This window comes from Mastomys coucha, unplaced genomic scaffold, assembly GCF_008632895.1.
Source record: "Mastomys coucha isolate ucsf_1 unplaced genomic scaffold, UCSF_Mcou_1 pScaffold5, whole genome shotgun sequence".
In the NCBI taxonomy this organism is placed as follows: domain Eukaryota; kingdom Metazoa; phylum Chordata; class Mammalia; order Rodentia; family Muridae; genus Mastomys; species Mastomys coucha.
The window spans coordinates 94968426-94985937 of record NW_022196911.1 but is presented as its reverse complement, the minus strand read 5'-3'; the positions used below and the strand labels follow the sequence as shown (position 1 = coordinate 94985937).

Genomic DNA, 17512 nt, shown 5'->3' with positions numbered 1-17512 from the left:
ACACTCCCAACACACATAACAAAGGCTGCACCGGCACAGCCCCGTGGTGCACATCCCTTGGCAAGAGGTGGATACAATGCCTGAGGCCCTGACTGGCCTAAGAGGAAGACAGGCTTCCTTCCCTGTGTCCCCTCCCCCAATCTGTGCTGGAATCCTACCCTGAGAGAGCCTGTACATTTATCCCTCCTGGACGATAGATAAATAGTGAGGGACTCTATTTTCAACGAAAAACCCCCTGTGAGGGTCTTTTGGCTGACTCAGCATTTGGGACCCCAGGAAAGGCACAGGGAGGCAGTATCCGCCTCCTCAAGATTGTCCTTCCTATTGTGTCGGGGGAGAGGACAAGCAAGGGAGAATGTTTAAGTCTGCAAACCCCAGGAAGTAGCAGAGCAAGGGATGAAGAGACAGGCACACCCCCTCCCTCCTTCCTCTAGGCCTCCTTCCCAGGTTCCCCTAGGCCTGGGCTCCAGAGACAGGGCGGGGGAGGGGACCGTACCCAGCCAACATGTAGAAGGAAAATCTGTTGCCACCCTTTTAGGTTCCTGTCCTAACTCCTCTATTGATTGCTTCCAACTTCCCTGCCCCCCACTTCAGAAACTGCAACAAAATATGAATAACAACTATGGCTTTTACACTCTGTTCCTTTCAGAGTCTGTCGGGGATGGGAGGAGGTGGTGGTGGCTGCTGAGTTCTGCAAGCTCACAGGCTGCAAGAGGGCAGAGTAGGGTTGGGTGGGGGTGTGGACAGATTGTGTCCACGGCTTCGAAGACAGGATGGAGATCTTCCCCGGGCCTCTTATCTTTCCAGTCTCCAACTCCAACACAGAGAAGAGCGTGGGGGTGAAGGGCGGAGGGAGGGGTGACTTTCCCTGCGCCCCCTACTGGGGGAAGTCAGAGAGAGGCAGGGTCTCTCCAGCAACCAGGACAAGGTTCCACAAAGGTGGTGAGGCCCCAGAATGTCCCCCACAGTTTCCTCCTATGGCCACCTATATGGATGGCAGGCAACAGGCCCACTTTCCGGCTCCCAAGATAGTTCTGCTGTGCTCTGGCGTCTCTTCCTCTGCCCTCGCTCCTCTATACATGAGTACAAGGTGACCCTACTGAAAGAGTCCAGATGAAGGGTTTTTTTTTTTTTTTTTAAGGCGCAGCTAATGTCCCGACCCCACAGTAGGTGCTCAGCAACCTCCCATTTCTACTGGGTCACATGCCAGGCACACACCAAGTGCCCTCTGGGATGAGCTCGCCTAACTTGGCCCTCTTAGGTATCTGGTAATGTCCCTGTGTTACCGAGCAGGAAACAATGCCAAGAGATCAACACATAAGTGACACAGGTGTCTATGTCTTTAAACCTTGAAGCCCAAGGAACTCCAAGGGTGTATAAACCAACAAGGTTCACCCCTCGGCCCGCCCCCCCCAGGCCAGGAAACACAAACACACACACACACACACACACACACACACACACACATTAGAGATAGAACTCTTCTTTCCCCCAGTGCATTATGAAGGTCACACACCCTCTGAAGCCCTCACACCAGGACACTCCTGCCCTAAAGCAGGTCTGCCCACCTCCCAGCCCTACCCCACAGCTCCACCGTATAAGCTGACATTCCCCTGCCCAGCTCTGGATTTGATTCTCTGCAAACACACTGGTTTCACCCAGTATACACAAGCCATTAAACACCCCCTTCTCAGCCTACTCAGCCCTGACCCCCTCCTCCCAAAGAACACACAACCCTGACCCTCCTCACACTGCTCAGAGAAAACCAAACCTCCACAGTAAACAGGCCTTTGGGCCAAGCACCAAAGGGACAGGAGTCTTGTGCTATCTCTGGGGCCTCCACCCTGGTTCCCTAGGAGACTCCCGGGAGGACAATACCTAGCTCTCCCCACAGTGACCTGGAGGGGCCTTGGACCCTCCCACAGGTCACCTGCTCTCTGAAGAGTACACACAACACACCTAAGGGACAACCTTGTAAGAGGCCCAGCAAGGGGAGGCCATCTCCGCAGCTATGTGGTGTGGAACTGGGGCAGGGAGCCTAGGGTTGCCAGGGCAGAGCACCATTGCTGCAAGCAGAGATGGAAGAGAAGCCCCTGCTTCTCACATCCAGGAACTACCCGACCCATTCTAGTCCCAAAGACTAAGGGAGACTCAAGCTGTAACCCTTTTAGCCAGTTTCCAGGTACCAGGAGCACGGCAGGAGGGGGGTGGCCTCAGACCCAAGGCCTCTTGGTCCCTGGTCCTAGAAGGTGCTCAAGAGGCTGGGGAGTAGGGAGGAAGAGACTGTTGTTGTTTACTAGGAGAGGGGGAGGGGTGGGAAACCCACAGGCTCATGGGGTGGGGGGGGCAGGAAGAGGGCATTGCCTAACCTGGGTGGAGAAAGCCAAAGAAGGCTACCATTTGCCCCCGAAATCTGGGCACCCCGCCCTAAGAGTAGGTTACCAGGATGGGGGCTCGCCCCACCCACCTCTAAGAAAGAGGAAGGAGCTTGCAACACTCGGGGAGGGCAGAGAATTTGCTTTTTTCTCTCACAGGGGTCAGATCCTAAATCCCCTGCAGCCTTCCAGTGAGTCGGGTTCATCTGTGACGTCACCTGGGCAAACACGAGTGGTCCCTATAGATACCAGCTTGTGGGACTCCCTAGCTCCCTTCTTCCTCTCTCCTCTTTGGTTTGTTTTTGTTTTGTTCTGTTTTTTTTCAAGACAGGGTGTCTTCTGTGTAGCCTTGGCTGTCCTGGAACTCACTCTGTAGACCAGGCTGGCCTCGAACTCAGAGCTCTACCTGCCTCTGCCTCCTGGGTGGAAGGCATCCACCACTGTCGGGTTTCCTTTCTGTCTTAAAAACTCCACCCTGAAAGAAAGTATGACTCTCCCAGCTCCTGGGAGAATCGACAGACAAAGTGAGCTCTTGCTCCCTTCAAATGCAGGGAGCACTTTTACATAGGAGGACTTGCCCAATCCCCAACAACTCTGAGCCCCAGGGGTTGGTTCTCCTCATTAGCACAGACTAGGAAACCAAAACACAGTGGGGATTCTCAGACTCTGCCACAGTAAGGTGGAGAGAAGAAAAGGCAGAAATAAAAGATGGAGGCTTAAGGAAACTGAGGGGGAAACTGAGGTAGCCCTTGTCCAGTTCCTAGCCCTACACGGCATAAAGGACTGAAGCCTTAAAGGTGCATGGGCATAGACTACCTGCTCCTGAACGCTGGTGGGGCCTGGAAAGGAGAGGGGCTGCGACAAAGCCAAAGGAGGCGATCCAGGAAGCAATGGAGGCTGTGGGAAGACAGCCAGTTGTGGGCAGTAAGGCGCCCAGCCAGAGCCTGCCCCAGGGACAAAGAGACTCCCTGGCTCCGGGGAGAGAGCGCTGCCCCCACACCAAGAAGGGGGCACTGACCCAGCCCAGCCGGGCACACGGGGCAGTGGTGCCAGGCAGCTTGCCAATGGGAGGGGCAGTGGGTGCCAGGCAGGGTGCTGTGTCCCTGCCAACCAGGAGAGGTGGGACACGTTTCCCAGGTCAGCAGCTGACCAGCCGGCCGGCCAGCCAGCCAGCCATGGCCGGCTTTGCTGCTTCCACTCCCTCCAGCCCCAGGCCAGGCCCAGATCCCTCCTCCAAGGCTCTGGCCTGGAGCCCAGCTGGGCCCTGGGGGCCAGAGTTACTGTAAGTGGCCTGGCAGGCCCCGAGCCTGGACTTTGCCAGCTGGCCATAGCCACCGCCACCTCCCACTACCTGGCTTGGCCAGCTAGGGAAGGGCACTGAGACCCCCACCCAGCCAACGAGTGACCCTCATGGCAGAGGGTAGAGGCAGAAAACATGGGCCCTGCCAAGCCTGTGCATGTGTCCAAGGCCAGAGTCCAGGCAGAAAGCCCCCACGGAGTCCTTCCCTGTCCTTCTGGGGCGGGGGAGTTGGCAGCGGGGAGCAAGGGCCCCAGCTGTGCTGAGCTGCCCTGGACTGTCTCTTGAAGCCCTCTCTCCCTCAGAGTACTGGAAGGGGGGGCTGGGGGAATGGAGGTGGGGGTTTGTTCTCACTGTGTCATTTCCACCAAACGTTGAGAGGTTTGTTTACCCACCTCTGCTTCTGCATCCATTCCTCCTCAGAGCTATTTATAAGGCACTCAATAGCATAGCACCAGGGACACAGAGACAAAGGGGGACAACAACACAGGAAGAAAACAAAATGGTTTCACCTCTCCTCTACCTCCAGTATCAAACGGATCATCTTCGAGTCCTACCCCCACCCCCCCACCCACCACCACACAATGGTCACCCTGGTCTAGAAAAGACCTTGCCACTCATCATGTCTCCAGCAGAACAGATGTGGCCAGGAACCCAAATCCAGAGGCCGGCCACCCGCCACACTCCCTCCCCCCCAAAGCGTCCCCACACAGAGACTTACTGGCTGGGGATGGTGTGCTGTAACCACTAACTGGAAGCTGGTGCTGGAGGCTGGTGAGAGCACCCGGTGGAGAGAGTCCACCCAGCATAGGGGGGAAGAAGAAGGCGTAGGGGGGTACCGGGTACCCATTGAGGTGCCCGCCCCCAGGTGTTGGGCAGGAACTGCTATTGCTGGCCATGCCAAGCGGCCACAGTCAGAAGCGCAGGCAAACAGTATGGCAGGCGGCTGTGAGGGGCTTCACGCAGTCTCTCTTCCTCGGGGCATGGGGCCTGGGCCCAGAGGGGGTTTGGGTGGTCGGCCCACCCCCACCCCCTTCTGTCCCTGGAGCTGCAAGTCCCAAATTAGTCAACTTCAGTCTTCTGGATCCCCCTCCCTAGCCAGGGTGGGGGCCAGGTGGATTGGGGGGATGTCCAAAGAGTCCGTCCTTTGGTTAAGCAGCCCTGGGAGCTGACACTTAAGTTGTAGGAAGGTCCGGAGCTGGTCTTCAGGGTATCAAAAAGGATGCCACTCCCAGAAGGGCCCCAGGTAGGCGGCTGGGGGGAGGCATGTCCTGTGGTGCTGCAGAAAAAGGAAAGACACAGGTAAGTGGGCACTGAGCGGGCACACGGGGATTCCCCACGGTGCTCCCCAACCTGGGCGGCCAGAGATTTTCCTGTGGCACCCAGCTGAGTAGACACCTGGCACCATGCCTGGCTGGCAGGGCCAGCCTAGGACCAGAGCCCTGACACTGCTAAGGATGGCAGGACAGTACTGCCAGGCTGGGAATATGGGGACAGGACCTTTCAAAGTACAGGACAGCCTCTCACCCACAATACTCGGGAAAGGGTCCATGGTGTAACCCCAAAGATGCCTGCAGCTGAGGCAGGCAGCTGGCTCTCCTTCCCCCAGTGTGGGTTACCTGAGGTCAAGATACAGAGGAACGTGTGCTGGCAGGGAGGGGGGGAAAAGCCGCTTCCCTAAAGCGTTGGCACTTCTCAGAAAAATGACTCCTAAGCTACAGGGGGGCCCTCTCTTACACCACTTCCCCCCCCCCCCAAACCTCTAGCATCCCATCAGTCTGCCCCTCCCATAAGAAGGGGGCCCAATTCCATGCATTCAGGGAAGTAGATCTCCAGGTCTCCTAGGCAACATCTCCAATACAGAATAGTACAGGTGACTCTGGGAAAAGCCAATGTCAGGAAGACAAGGCTTGCCCAGGATAGAAGTCCCCAGCAAGAGAGAGTTAAGTTCAGATTTCACTGGACTTCCATCTGTAAAAGCGACACATAGGATGGGCTGGTAAGTGGACACAAGACACAAGACCAGCTGCTCCCCTCACCAGTGTATATACACAGATCCATTCTGTATTTGAGCAGCCTGAGGCCAGGGGGTATACACGGGGAACACCTTGGGGTAGGTACACAGCTGTGACCCACAGATTCCCTGACCCAGCCTGATAGGCAGAGGCAGAGCACAGAGGAAAAAGGAGAAAGAGAGCTAAGCCTCTTTCAAGCCTGTTTGAGTATAGATTAGACATACATACATACCAGGGACAGGAATATGTGTATGTGTGTGGGTGGGTGGCTAGGAGGATGGACAGACAGACTGACAGAGGAATCGCAAAAATAATCACAGCCAATCAAAACCAGCTCTTACTTCCTTCTGATCTGCCAGGTGCTGTTCCCAGGAATGTTCTCGAATGTCCACACGCTCGGCTGTGGACTGTGACTGGCCTGCTGACAGACGCTAGGGATTTGGTTCTGTTGGTAAACAACTTGCTACAAAAATAACGGGGCCTAATTTTGGATACCCAGCAACCCTGGAAAAAGGCACAGTGGCACACACCCGTAATCTCAGTGCTGGAGAGGCAAAGCCAGGAGGATCCCTGAGGTTTGCTGGCGAGCCAAACTAACTCAGTGAGCTCCAGTGAGCTCAGAGACACTAGCTCAAAAGACACCCAGTACCAGTGTCTGGTCTCCACACATCCGCGCATGCACTTGTGCACACATACAAACCAGGTAGGAAGTACTGGCTGGGAATATGTAGGAATGAATCCACACACTGCTGGTGGAAGTGTCAAAACACTACAACGGATTTGTAGAACACCTGGGCGGTTCCCCAAAAACTTAAACATGGCGCTAGGGCACAGGGCACGTCCACCCTTTGGGGTCCACCCAGGAAACAAGACCATGACAGTCAAGCACAAGAATGCTTGTGTGTAAATGTTCAGAGCAGGAGCACCAATTGTGACCAGGCAGTGAAACTAACCCAAATGTCTATCAGTGGGAAACATAACAAAATGTCAGATACCCAGGACACTAGACTCTTTCTGTACCAGAGAGAGAGAAGGGGGAGGGGGGGCTGACACAATAACATGGCCCAGCCCTGAGAGCAGCAGAGTTCCCAAAGACCGTATGTTGCATGATTCGATTTCTAAGAACGTCCAGGAGAAGCAGATCTGCATGCATAGATTTGTGGTTACTAGGAACTGGGGTGTGAATGTGAGGGAAATGAGAAGTAGCTGCTCAGGGTATGGGAGGGAGCTCTGGGGTGGCAAAAATGGTGTCTTAAAATCGACAGTGGCTGCATGATTCCGAGTGCATGAAACCAATGCAGCTGTACACTGTTTGTCTTTCTGGCTTCTTTTTGAGAAAGGTCTCCCGATACTAAATCATTCGGGCTGCCATTCCCTCTGCCACAACCTCCAAGGCACTGAAATTATACCAGCCATGCTGGACTTAAGACTCTATGCTTTAGCCCAGCTGTGGTGGTGCACACCTTTGATCCCAGCACTTGGGAGGCAGAGGCAGGCAGATTTCTGAGTTCGAGGCCAGCCTGGTCTACAGAGTGAGTTCCAGGACAGCCAGGGCTATACAGAGAAACCCTGTCTCGGAAAACCAAAAAAGAAAAAAAAAAAAAAAGACTGTATGCTTTATTGAGTTAATATCTCGCAAAACTCTTAGGAAGGAGGGAGGGAAGATTGGGGGGGGCGGAGAGCTAAAGAATTGTCCCTTTCCAACATTCTCCTTCCATCCCTACATCCCAAATTTAGGACATACCAGGTTCCAAGCTCCAAGCTCCGGGCTTAAGCCTAGAGACTGGGGGATGCATATATAACCAGCATTTGGCTGGGGACCAGGTTGAGGATGGGGGAGTTCTTGCCAAGGCCCTTGTGGAAGAGCACTGTGTCCTCTGTCGACTGTCCCAGCCTGTGTCTTCTCTGTCAACTGAGGAAGGCAGAGAGAAAGGGGGGCAGGTAGTGGCCAGCAGGTAGCAGAAGCAACAGCTGCCTCTGGAGTGAAATCTAAGCTATGTTAAAGACCAGGATCTCTACTGGAATTCGGCACAGCAACCACTGGGCCTCAGTCCTGAATGAGGCCTCTCCTTCCCTTCACAGGCTGATGACTCATGCCAGAGAAACAAACGGGGAGGTGAAGGGGTACCGACAGAGCCAGCTGCCTCTGACCCCAGTCTCTTATGAGATTCTATTTAACAGGAACAAGAGCTGAAAAGGCAGGCATAAGGAAGGCTGGCTGACCTCATCAACCAGTGTCTACGCTTGGATCCTTGTACAGATACGGCACACACTTGCAGAGAAACTCACCCGTGCCCGCCAACAGAAAGCATCTGGCTGTGCAAGATCACACCTGTTGCCCTAATCTGTGCCCAGGCATGCATTTGAGCAGCGGCAACCTGGGGATAGCGTTTCACCACACCAGGGCCGGACCACACAATAAAGGACAGTTCAGGACCTGTGTGCACGGGCTGTACACACTCTGAGGAGGTAGACAACTGTCCCTGTACAGTATCCCAAAGTCCATGTTTTGTTCCCAGCCCCCACCCAGCCTACATTATCCCTGGACCTACTTCTCCTACTAGGAGATGCTTCAAGGTCCTCTCTGTGAGCCATCCCCTATGCTTCGGCCTCCAATACCAAAGTGTACCAGGACTCCCCCACCCTCTGGTGGATTCAAGTCTGCACAGAAGCTTACCTGCCTACAGGTGAGGCCCAGGAAGCGGCTGACCAAAGAGAGGCCAACCAGAGCCGGGGCTGAAGCCAGCAAGCCACTCACTCCAAACCCCAGGCATCCTGACCTTGCTTTGGGGGTAAATGGGTGATACTTAGCTTGGACTTTTCGAGACCCAGTCTTTCACATTCTAGAATCCTCTTGCCTAAGGAGAAGACTGATATCTACCCTTAAAACATGCCTCAAATCTCTCCCTGAAATGGTTAAAACTGGATCAGGCTTCAAGCTACCAGCACCCCCCCCTACACACACACACACCTCCAGGGGAGAGTGTGGAAGGCCATCAGATCCTCAAGTAACCTAACCCAGCTGGGCCCAAACTTCAGTACAAGGTTGTTCAGCTCCCTGAGTGGGGAGGCACGGCTCTCCAGTGAGGGCAGGGACAAAGGTCACAGAAATGGGCCAAGGGCCAGGCTGACCAGGGAAGCGGGATAGGCAAGGGCAAAGATGATCGGGGCGGAGCTTTGAAGGTCCTTTGGGAGCCATGACCCTCACAGAGATGCTTGGGACCTGGCCCCTTGTACCCAGGCAAGAGAATTTAAACTAGCACCACCGAAGAGGGAAAACAAGCTACCCACAGAGAGCCTCCACCCTCTGCCAGCAACCTCCACTGTTCACAGGCACCCTGCCCTGAGAGAGAAAACCACAGGCCTGCACCTCCAATCCACTGAGCCGAGCAGAAAAAAAGGGGTGGGAGGCCTGTCACCGGCCATGCACCCCCTCCTTACTAGGTCCTTTAATCCCTCAAAGTTATCAGGATCCCTTGCCATCTTCACACATACACACACACACACACATCCCTTATGCACACCACTCCAGAGTTTCCCACTGTAGAACCAACCAAACAAACCCCATCTCCCTCCCCCCTCCAAAAAAAAGTGAGAGCTTCGTGCGGCAGCCAGGAAGATGGGAGAGAAAAACCCGGAGGTCTGAAGGGTCAAATCTCAGCTCTGCCACTCTGGGTGACCTTAGGCAAGTGGCTTAACCTCTCTAAGCATGTTTACTTGCCTGTGAACCGGCTCCCTTAGAAGCACCTAGCACTGCCTGGCACGGCCAAGGCACTTAAGTCTCCCCCTCCCCCATCTCTCTATCACTTGGGGTCCCTGGGCCCTTTGGCTTCTCTCTGGCCCCCAACCAGAGCCAGCCTCTGTGGACAGGGCTAGCAGGGAACATTACCCATTTTTCTGGATCTGCTTCCTCCCAGACGGAGGGGAGGGTTAGGAGGAAAGGGATATCGGGTGTGGGCAGAGGCCTGACCACAACCCTTTCCCAAACTCCCTTCTTGCATTTCACAAACCAAAAAAGGGAAATCTTTGGGATTTGGGGAGGGGAGAAGGGGAAGAGAAATAGGCCATTTCCTCCCCACGTACTGGGGAGAGAGAAGTTAGAGGCCCCCAAACCTAGCTGAGCGCCTCCAGCCTCCAGCTTCACCCTCTCCACTCTGCTCCTTCAAGACATGGGTTTCTCCGGAGACAGAAGTCAAGTTGTTCCCTCTGTTTTTAGTTTCTGACACGGGGGTCTGCTGCCCATGCTGGCCTCACACTAGCTGATGACCTCACGGTTCTGTTTCTCTGGCCTCTACTCCCAGAATCCTGGGGTGGTAGGCATGGATCACCAGGACAGGTTTACCTGGTGCTGCCTGCGGCTTCAAACACAGGGCTTTGTGCATGTTGGGCAAGCATTTCACCAAACAAGTGCCATACCCAGGCCCAAGCAGTTCTTTCTGAAGGGGCAAAGACTGAAGAAGAGCTTTAAAAAAAAAAAAAAAAAAAAAAGGGTAGACGGGGAGTTTCCTAAGCATTCTAGACAATTAATGAATCATATGCAAATGAGACTCAGAGCTCAAACTTAACTTGGGTGGGAGGGCCTCCAGCCCTGCCAGAGAGAGAGCCCTTCATCCTTTGGATCCCCTACCCTCCCTGGAGTTAGTTGAGCTGGTCAGGCAGGGACAGGGCAGGGCAGGATAGGACGGATTTCAAACCAGAACAGTGGGCTAGAACTATTTATAAGCTTTCCAGGAAAAATACGTGTACACAGAAAGCCACAACCTCTCCCCTCCCCTCCCCTCAGCTTCATCTGCAGACCAGGCTGGGAAGTAGTTGCGACCATAACTCTCTTTTTCTCCAAGGGTTCCCCCTCCCAGTCATAGCTCTCACTGTCCTCCTCAGAGGCAAGTTCATCCTCACTGAGGGAAAGACTATCAAAGGCAGGACAGGAGCAAGCCCGAAGGGTCCTGTCTTTCCCAGCAGCCAGCCCTACACACTGCCTGTAGGAGTCTCTACAGCTAGGCCTGGCTGGTAAGCACACTCCCAGAGTGTGAAGCCAGGCCCTGAGCATGTTCTCCCCGGGGTTCAGCAAGGTAAAAACAAAAAGTGTCTTGCTGCTGTGTGCCAACGCTGCCAACAGCTTTTAAGATCCAGCACCTCATCCCACAAGAATGGCTCTGATACATCTCCAAACTTATACCTCACAAAACCCCAAATCTGCCCCAGCTTTCAGAGGCCACATGTCAGCTGGGAATGACTAACAAGCATGAAGATCAATCAGATGATAGAAGCCCAGAACAAGCTGGGTACAAGGAAAAGGGGTAGGGGCTCTGCCCCATACCCCACCTGAGGTACACACTCATTCATTCATTCATTCATTCATTCATTCAGGAATTCCCATGCCCAGGGTAGCTGAGGGGCTCATCCAGAACTAGGGCTGAAACTGGGTCTTCCATGGAAACAGAGAGTAGGTGAAAGGCCAGGGGGCAGCCCAGGCCTACAGGAAGAAGGGGGCCAACCCATGGGGAAGGAAGAAAACAGGAAGAGGAAGAAATGAGCCTGCCTTGGTCACAGCCAGACCACAGGAGTGTGTGGACGGTACAACAGTAACTCTATCTATAGGGGACCAAAGGGGCACAAAGGGGACCCCCCAGCTTGGAAATCACCTATGTGCACGCCCAGCCTGGCACGGGGCTTTCCCCACCCTCACCTTGGCAGCTGCCCCCCCACCTCCTCTCCGCCTTGCAAGACACACAATTCAGTCATAATTAGGGGAGGGAGGGATGAGTGGAGAAGCAGTGTGTGTGTGTGTGTGTGTGTGTGTGTGAGAGAGAGAGAGAGAGAGAAAGAAAGAGAGAGAGAGAGAGAGGAGAGAGGGAGGGTGGCGGTGAGTGGAGAAGCAGTGTGTGGGGGGGGTGGGGAGAAGCAGACAGACCAACAGCAAGTAGGGGTGGGCTCCACCAGTGCCCACTCATTGCCTCAGTCCAGCCCCAACCCCAGCCTGCTACACTCTGAATCCTAGGGCACAGTGCCAATAGAACTAGATGCTACCAGTCCCCTCCCATCATCCCTCTCTGGGGACCCAAGCTTCAGGGAAGCCAGGAACACCCCCCTCCTACCTCAGGATATCCTTTTGGCTCTGACCCCAGACCAGGTCTGAGTCAGACTGTTCCCTGCCCCACAACCCCACACCCTAGGACCCCCCAGGAGGGAACTTCCTACTCTACAGAGAGCCCCCACCCCCCAGTCCATCGAGAATCAGGGAATCTCATCCCTTCTCCATCCCTAGCAAGCAGAGAAGCCCACATCAGGTGGGAAAATCTGGTCACTGAACCCCTGGGCTTTCCCTGAAGAGCAGGGCTTGCCGAGTCAGAGAGAGGCTCATGCGGCAGTGTGTAGGAGAGCCAACTGGCTGCACAGTTCACTGTCTCCCCACCAAAAAAATACCAGGACCCAGTGGCCCAGAGTCCTGTATTTTCCAGCTTGGATCCCAAGAAGCCACAAACGCCCCAGGGAGGAAGGAAGGAAGAAGCGAGAGGAAGGCAAGGGTCTATGAAGTGAGGTCTGCAGAGGCAGAAGGACCCAGACTGAGGGGATGGGGCTCCTGAATCAGTCTCACACAGTCATGGCCACAAGCCAGTCTTCCCAACACAGTCTGAGTAGGTGGCTGTGACTCCTTCCCACAGACAGAAGTCTGAGGGCCCTAAGGGACCTGAGTCGTCAGAGACCACACACACACAGACTCAGCTTAAAAGGGCCCCCTAGTCAGGCCTCCCAAGTGCCCCCCTCCCAATTGTGGGCCTTGAGGGGAGGGGCAGGTCCCTCCCCACAAAAACCAGGGGTAGTGCCTACGGCGGCCATCACCATGGCAACCAACAACAAACATCCCAGGAACCACAGTGGGACAGGAAGTGATGAGCACGTGACAGGAAGACGTTTTTTTTCCCCCCTTGCTGTTAAGGGGGTGCTGGCAAGAGAGTTTGCAGCCCTTGGGGAATCAGCTGTCGTCCCCCAACATTCCCCTCCCTGGTGCTAGAGAGAAGAGGGATCAGCTAGGAGGGTGGCCACTCTCCACCACTATGTGCACGGTCAGTTCATACAGGGCTCACGGGGCCCTCCTTCTCCACCTGCCACTCAAGGTTACCCCCCCTCATCCCCCCCTCCTCTCCACTTCCTGCCGTGACTGGAGATCAGAGAACTCCATGCCACAGCTTCCCCTTCTCAAGTCTCGATTCCTGGACTGAAGGTTTCACTGTGGGGCAAGGGACAGAAGGGCTGGGGACCTGCAGTTCAGCCCAAGGGGCAGATGCTCCAGGGGGTGGGGCCGGGAGGGGCCGGGAGGGGCCATCTAATAGGCATCTACTCACAGGCACACAATGAGTAGGTCACCGGGACACACTGAGGCTGCCTGACCTTAGACAACTTTTTTGGAAAGAGGGAGCCAGGACCAGAGGACCTAACCAGTACCCCAAGTACCGACATGGGTCCTATCCTGAGCCTATGGGTTCATTTTGGTTTGCTGCCGGGCTCCAAGCAGGCCCAGCCCCTCCCACCACTCCCCTGCCCTTTGTGCTGAGGAATCCCCGCTCCCTGCTCCAAGGTGCCCGCCCAGACGAGGGCACCTTGGCTGAGGTGAGGGAATGGAACCTCCCTCCACTCCCCTCCCCTTCTCTGCAGATGTCCCAGGCTATATTTAGCTCAAACCGGGCGGCCAGCCAGCCCCAGACTCCCCACCGGCCGAGAGCTGAGCTCCCAGTTTTTATGCAATTAAAACATTAAGAGAACCACCCCATCTGCCCCCCATGTACACACACACACAGAGAGAGAGAGAGAGAGAGAGAGAGAGAGAAAGAGAGAGAGAGAGAGGACCCTGTCAAGGCAGCAGAGCTCTAAGAACTTGAGGAAGGGCTGCCTAACTCTACAGCAGCCAATGATAGGGTAAAGGGGTCCCCTCAGGCAGGATGGGAACATCAAGACTCCATTAGGTTGACGTGGAGAGGCAGGGGTGGGGGGTGAGAGTGGGGGGGAATGGGCTTTCCTAGTTCCAACCAGAAAGGCATATCCAGTGGAGGTTGGGGGCTGGCTGCAGAAATTCCACCTGTCATTTTGCAGCCCCTCACTGGCCAGCTCCAGTTACAAGGCTGGGGTTGGCAACAGGTGCTGGTCAGGCTGGCAGCAGCCTAATCCCCCCCATCAGCTCCTGGGAGCCTGGAGGTCCAGCAGGGGGCTTTTGGGGCAGATGCTAAATGGAAGGAGGTATCTCAGGGCAGTCTCTCAGGACCTCTGCAGGAGGCAGCCCTTAAGTGATGGAGGAAGCAGGGAAGCCAGGCAAAACCTACAACACCTATTTCATCCTCCCTAGGATGGCAGGCTGGCGGGCACCAGGCCGGCGGGCGGACTAGAGTGTGGGAGGTCTGTCTGCCTGCCTGCCTGCCTGCCTGCCTGCCTCTTCCTCCTCCTTACTAAATTCCTGGAACAGGCAAGGGAGGTTCCAGTTGCAGAGAGAGGAGAAGGCAGGCGGTCCCGGCTTTGGGGGTGGGGTGGGGGGGAGATCCAAGGAGGGGTGTGAGGACCAGAGAGGGAGGCAAGAGCCAGACAAGAGCCAGACGAAGCAAGAGACACCCACACCCAAACCAGACTAGGGACACACACACACCCACACTGACATATTCTCACACTCTGGGCCAGGTCCCCACATGCCGCCCACCCTGCAGGGACACCCAGAACACCCTCAACCCATCTCGCCGATACCCAGAACACCTCCTTAGACACACAAGGAGATCCAGACCCTGCCCTGCCCCCACCTCCCACAGAAAGCCGTGTGGGCTCCAGACAGCAGCAGGAGGGTGGAGGGAAAGACAGCAGGCGTCAGCTAAGGATGTGTAGCCAACGCCTCTGCAAGCTGGGGGTATCAGTCGCTATGCTTCTTTCCCAAGACTTGGTAAGTCAAGACAACCTTGGTCATCTTGCCAGAGGCTCTTGCCACAGCTTCCCACACTCCTAAAACTACCACCACCACCACCAGACAGGGGTGGGGTGCTGGGAGTGAATTATTGTACTTAACTTGTCAAAGGGATAGGATTACCTTCCTCAGCCACCCATCACCCTACATCCCAGGCAGTGCTCCCCAGCAGACCCTACGGAGGGCTCAGCTCACCGTGGCCCCTCCAACGGAGAAGGGGTCCTCCTCCGCTCAGGCATCCCAGGGGACAGGGATCTAGGCATTAAGGCTATACCGAGCCCTGCCCGCATGTCACCTGACTCTGAAGACCATCCATCTAAAAACCTCAAGAGTTTTTGAGCAGAGTCACCTGGTCAGAAAAGTCCCAGGAGACAAGAGGCCAGCTTCAGAGAGCAAATGGTTAACGGAAGCGTCTGTGTCAGTGTCCCCCAAGCAGACCTGAAGGCCATTCAGTGTCCTCACCCCCTCACTAGACAGGCTGACAGGAACAGCGTCATGGCGTGTGTGGGTGACTGTGCCCACCGGAGGCGGCACAGGGGTGATCAGGATGAGCTACAGCTAGCTTCCTGCCAGGTTGCCACATGGTTAGGAGTAGGAGGTGAACCAGAGAGGGATCCCAGGGTGGCAGCAGGTGCATTCAGGGTCAGAGGAGAGAGAGAGAATCAGAGCTGTGGCAGGCCAGGCCCAGCCCAGGGGCTTCTCAGAACTGCCACCAGCTCCTGCAATGTCCGTCTTCTGCACACGCCACAGGTTCACACCCTTCCAAGTGCCTGCACATCCACCATCATAGGCTCCCAAGGGCCTACTTGAGTCTGACCCCACTGACCTCTCTGCTTCGTGGCCCAGACTCCCAGGCAGTACTGATGTGCCAGCCCCTCCCAGAGTACTGTCTTTCACAGACACAAACTCTGGGACTCCACATCCCCCCCCCCCCATTCCTCAGGAGGAAGAGCTACATAGATAACTCCAAAACCTCTTCTTGCTCCCTCCCCCAGACTCATCTCCACCCCTCCTAGGGGAAGCCCCAAAGCTCCAGGCCACCCCCACTCCAATCTGGGGCCTTCCCCTACTTCATCTCCATACAAAGCCCTGGAGGAGTTGGAGGAGTTGGAGGAGTTTGGGGGTCTGAGCCCTAATTTCATCACAGGACATCAGAGTCCTTACTGGATAATGCCCCCCCCCCCACGCGCTCCAATTTTTCCCTTGTTAAGAAAAAGGATGACAAGCCTGAGTACGTTCCTAGGCTGATGGGGTGATCAAGAGCAGAACTGAGAGTTGGGGTAAAGAGCAAAAGGGAAGCAATTCTGTTGGAAAACATCCACACATACATGCACACACGGTCCACAGGTAGAAGGTAGCAATCTGGCTGCAACATAGGGAGCTGGCATCAGGTAAGGAGCAGGGGGTACCATCCCTTCCATGCCAACATGCTGGGCATCCTATCCAAGACAGGATGGGGGGGGAGGGCAAGAAACTTCTCAAGACTTGAGTTTGTTGTTGTTGCTTTTTAAACTATTTCCATATGAGTTAGCCCCCACCCCCAGCTTCGCACACTGGGGGATCTGTCCCCCTTTCCCACGAACAGTAAGACAGCAGGGCAGTACCCAGAGGGGAAAGGAGACACAGCTAAACTGATCTGCCAACCACCCCCCAACATACACACATCTGGCTAGCAGCTTCCAAGCCTCGTGGGTGGCACTAAATCCCAGACATCCTCGGCGAGGCAAGGTCGGCCAGTCTATTCTGTCCTTCCCTCACCCCAAAAGGCTTCCACAAGCCCCAAGTAACACAAGACTCCGGCGCGTCTCACCCAACTGCTCTGGCTCCCGCACCCAATTCTGACGGCTCCCCCACACTCCAACTGAGACACCAGCTGAGCGGGCCCCGCCCCCCCCAGCCAGTTCCCTCTGGTGGGGGTGGGCCCCTGGCTGATTCTCCCCAAACCACAGGGCAGCTCAGGTAACAGGAGAAAGAGTAGGAGGGGGCTAGTCCGTTGGGCGTCTGATCTCTCCCCAAACAGGTTTCAAGAAGTCTTTTTGTTTGGTTTGGGTTTGAAGAGAAATGAGAGTTCCCAGCAGTGGATCCGCCACGGCTGGAGCGCCGGAGACACGCGCGGCGCGGCAGACGGCCGCAGAAGCCTCAAGGCTGTGCGCGCGAAGACGCGGCGCAGACGGGGCTCCCCAACCCCGACACGCCAGCGGCAGGCTGGGAAGTCCAGGAAACCCCAGGTCCCAGTCGAAACCGCCCGGCACCCAGTCCCCGCCCGCAGCTCCCATTCAGAGCGGGCCACCGGGCCCCCGATGTGTGAGAGAGCCAAGGGTTCCCCAGGGTTCCAGGGGAGAGGTTACCTCGAAGCGAGGGGATGCAACCCGTCTGCGCGTCTGCGGGCACAAGGTCTGCCCCAAGGAGGCGCCGCGGCACTGCCCGGCGTCAGGGGTGTGGGGTCCTCGGAGAGGAGCCGTCCGGGGGGCCGCAGCTCAGGGGCGCGGGGAGACGGCAGCGGCCATGGCGAGTCACGTGCAGAGGCTGAAACTTTACCCGGAGCCCTAGACTGGGGGGGCGGAGGGTATGGAGCTGGGGTGGGAGGGAGCCCCCCCTTCCCCGCCGCAGGTCCGCCCCTGCATGCCACGGGCCAATCACTAGCCGGGGGCGGGCCCTCAGGCTCACACCCGCCCCTCTCTCCTTAATAGACCCAGGGAAGGGCGAGTCTTAAAGGAGACGCTTCCAGCTGGAGGCTGGACCGTGGGAATCTGGGAGAATCCCTCCCTCATCACGCCAGAAAGAGATTCGGAGCGAGAAGGGGAGTGTGTGAAGTTCAGAGAAAAGAATAAAAATACGACTCGGCGGAGAAAGAACCTCAGGGTGCGGTATCCTACACACAGTC

General features: G+C 55.9%; 1 protein-coding gene and 1 long non-coding RNA gene across 8 annotated transcripts in view; one reads left to right on the top strand and one right to left on the bottom strand.

The window, feature by feature from the left end:
* Rara (retinoic acid receptor alpha) overlaps positions 1 to 17512 on the bottom strand; it is a 46370-nt gene that overhangs the window by 19549 nt on the left and 9309 nt on the right. Inside the window, exons 1-3 of one of the 6 annotated variants that reach the window (XM_031350888.1) lie at positions 7432 to 7530; positions 6029 to 6105; positions 4394 to 4951 (exon numbers count right to left, since the gene is read on the bottom strand). In XM_031350888.1, the coding sequence (XP_031206748.1) occupies positions 4394 to 4571 (178 nt within the window). In that variant the 5' untranslated portion in view covers positions 4572 to 4951; positions 6029 to 6105; positions 7432 to 7530. Of the gene's footprint in view, positions 1 to 4393; positions 4952 to 5291; positions 5474 to 6028; positions 6159 to 7431; positions 7595 to 16976; positions 17208 to 17512 lie in introns of those variants that run through there. The other 5 variants (XM_031350884.1, XM_031350889.1, XM_031350886.1 and 2 more) reach the window with 5 other exon arrangements.
* On the top strand, positions 5536 to 8591 carry LOC116076866. Of its 2 annotated transcripts, none has more exons than XR_004113114.1 (3): positions 5536 to 5671; positions 6047 to 6390; positions 7869 to 8591. It is a non-coding gene; the product is annotated as an uncharacterized LOC116076866 (long non-coding RNA). The 2 variants fall into 2 exon arrangements; XR_004113115.1 differs by having other exon boundaries at positions 7770 to 7877.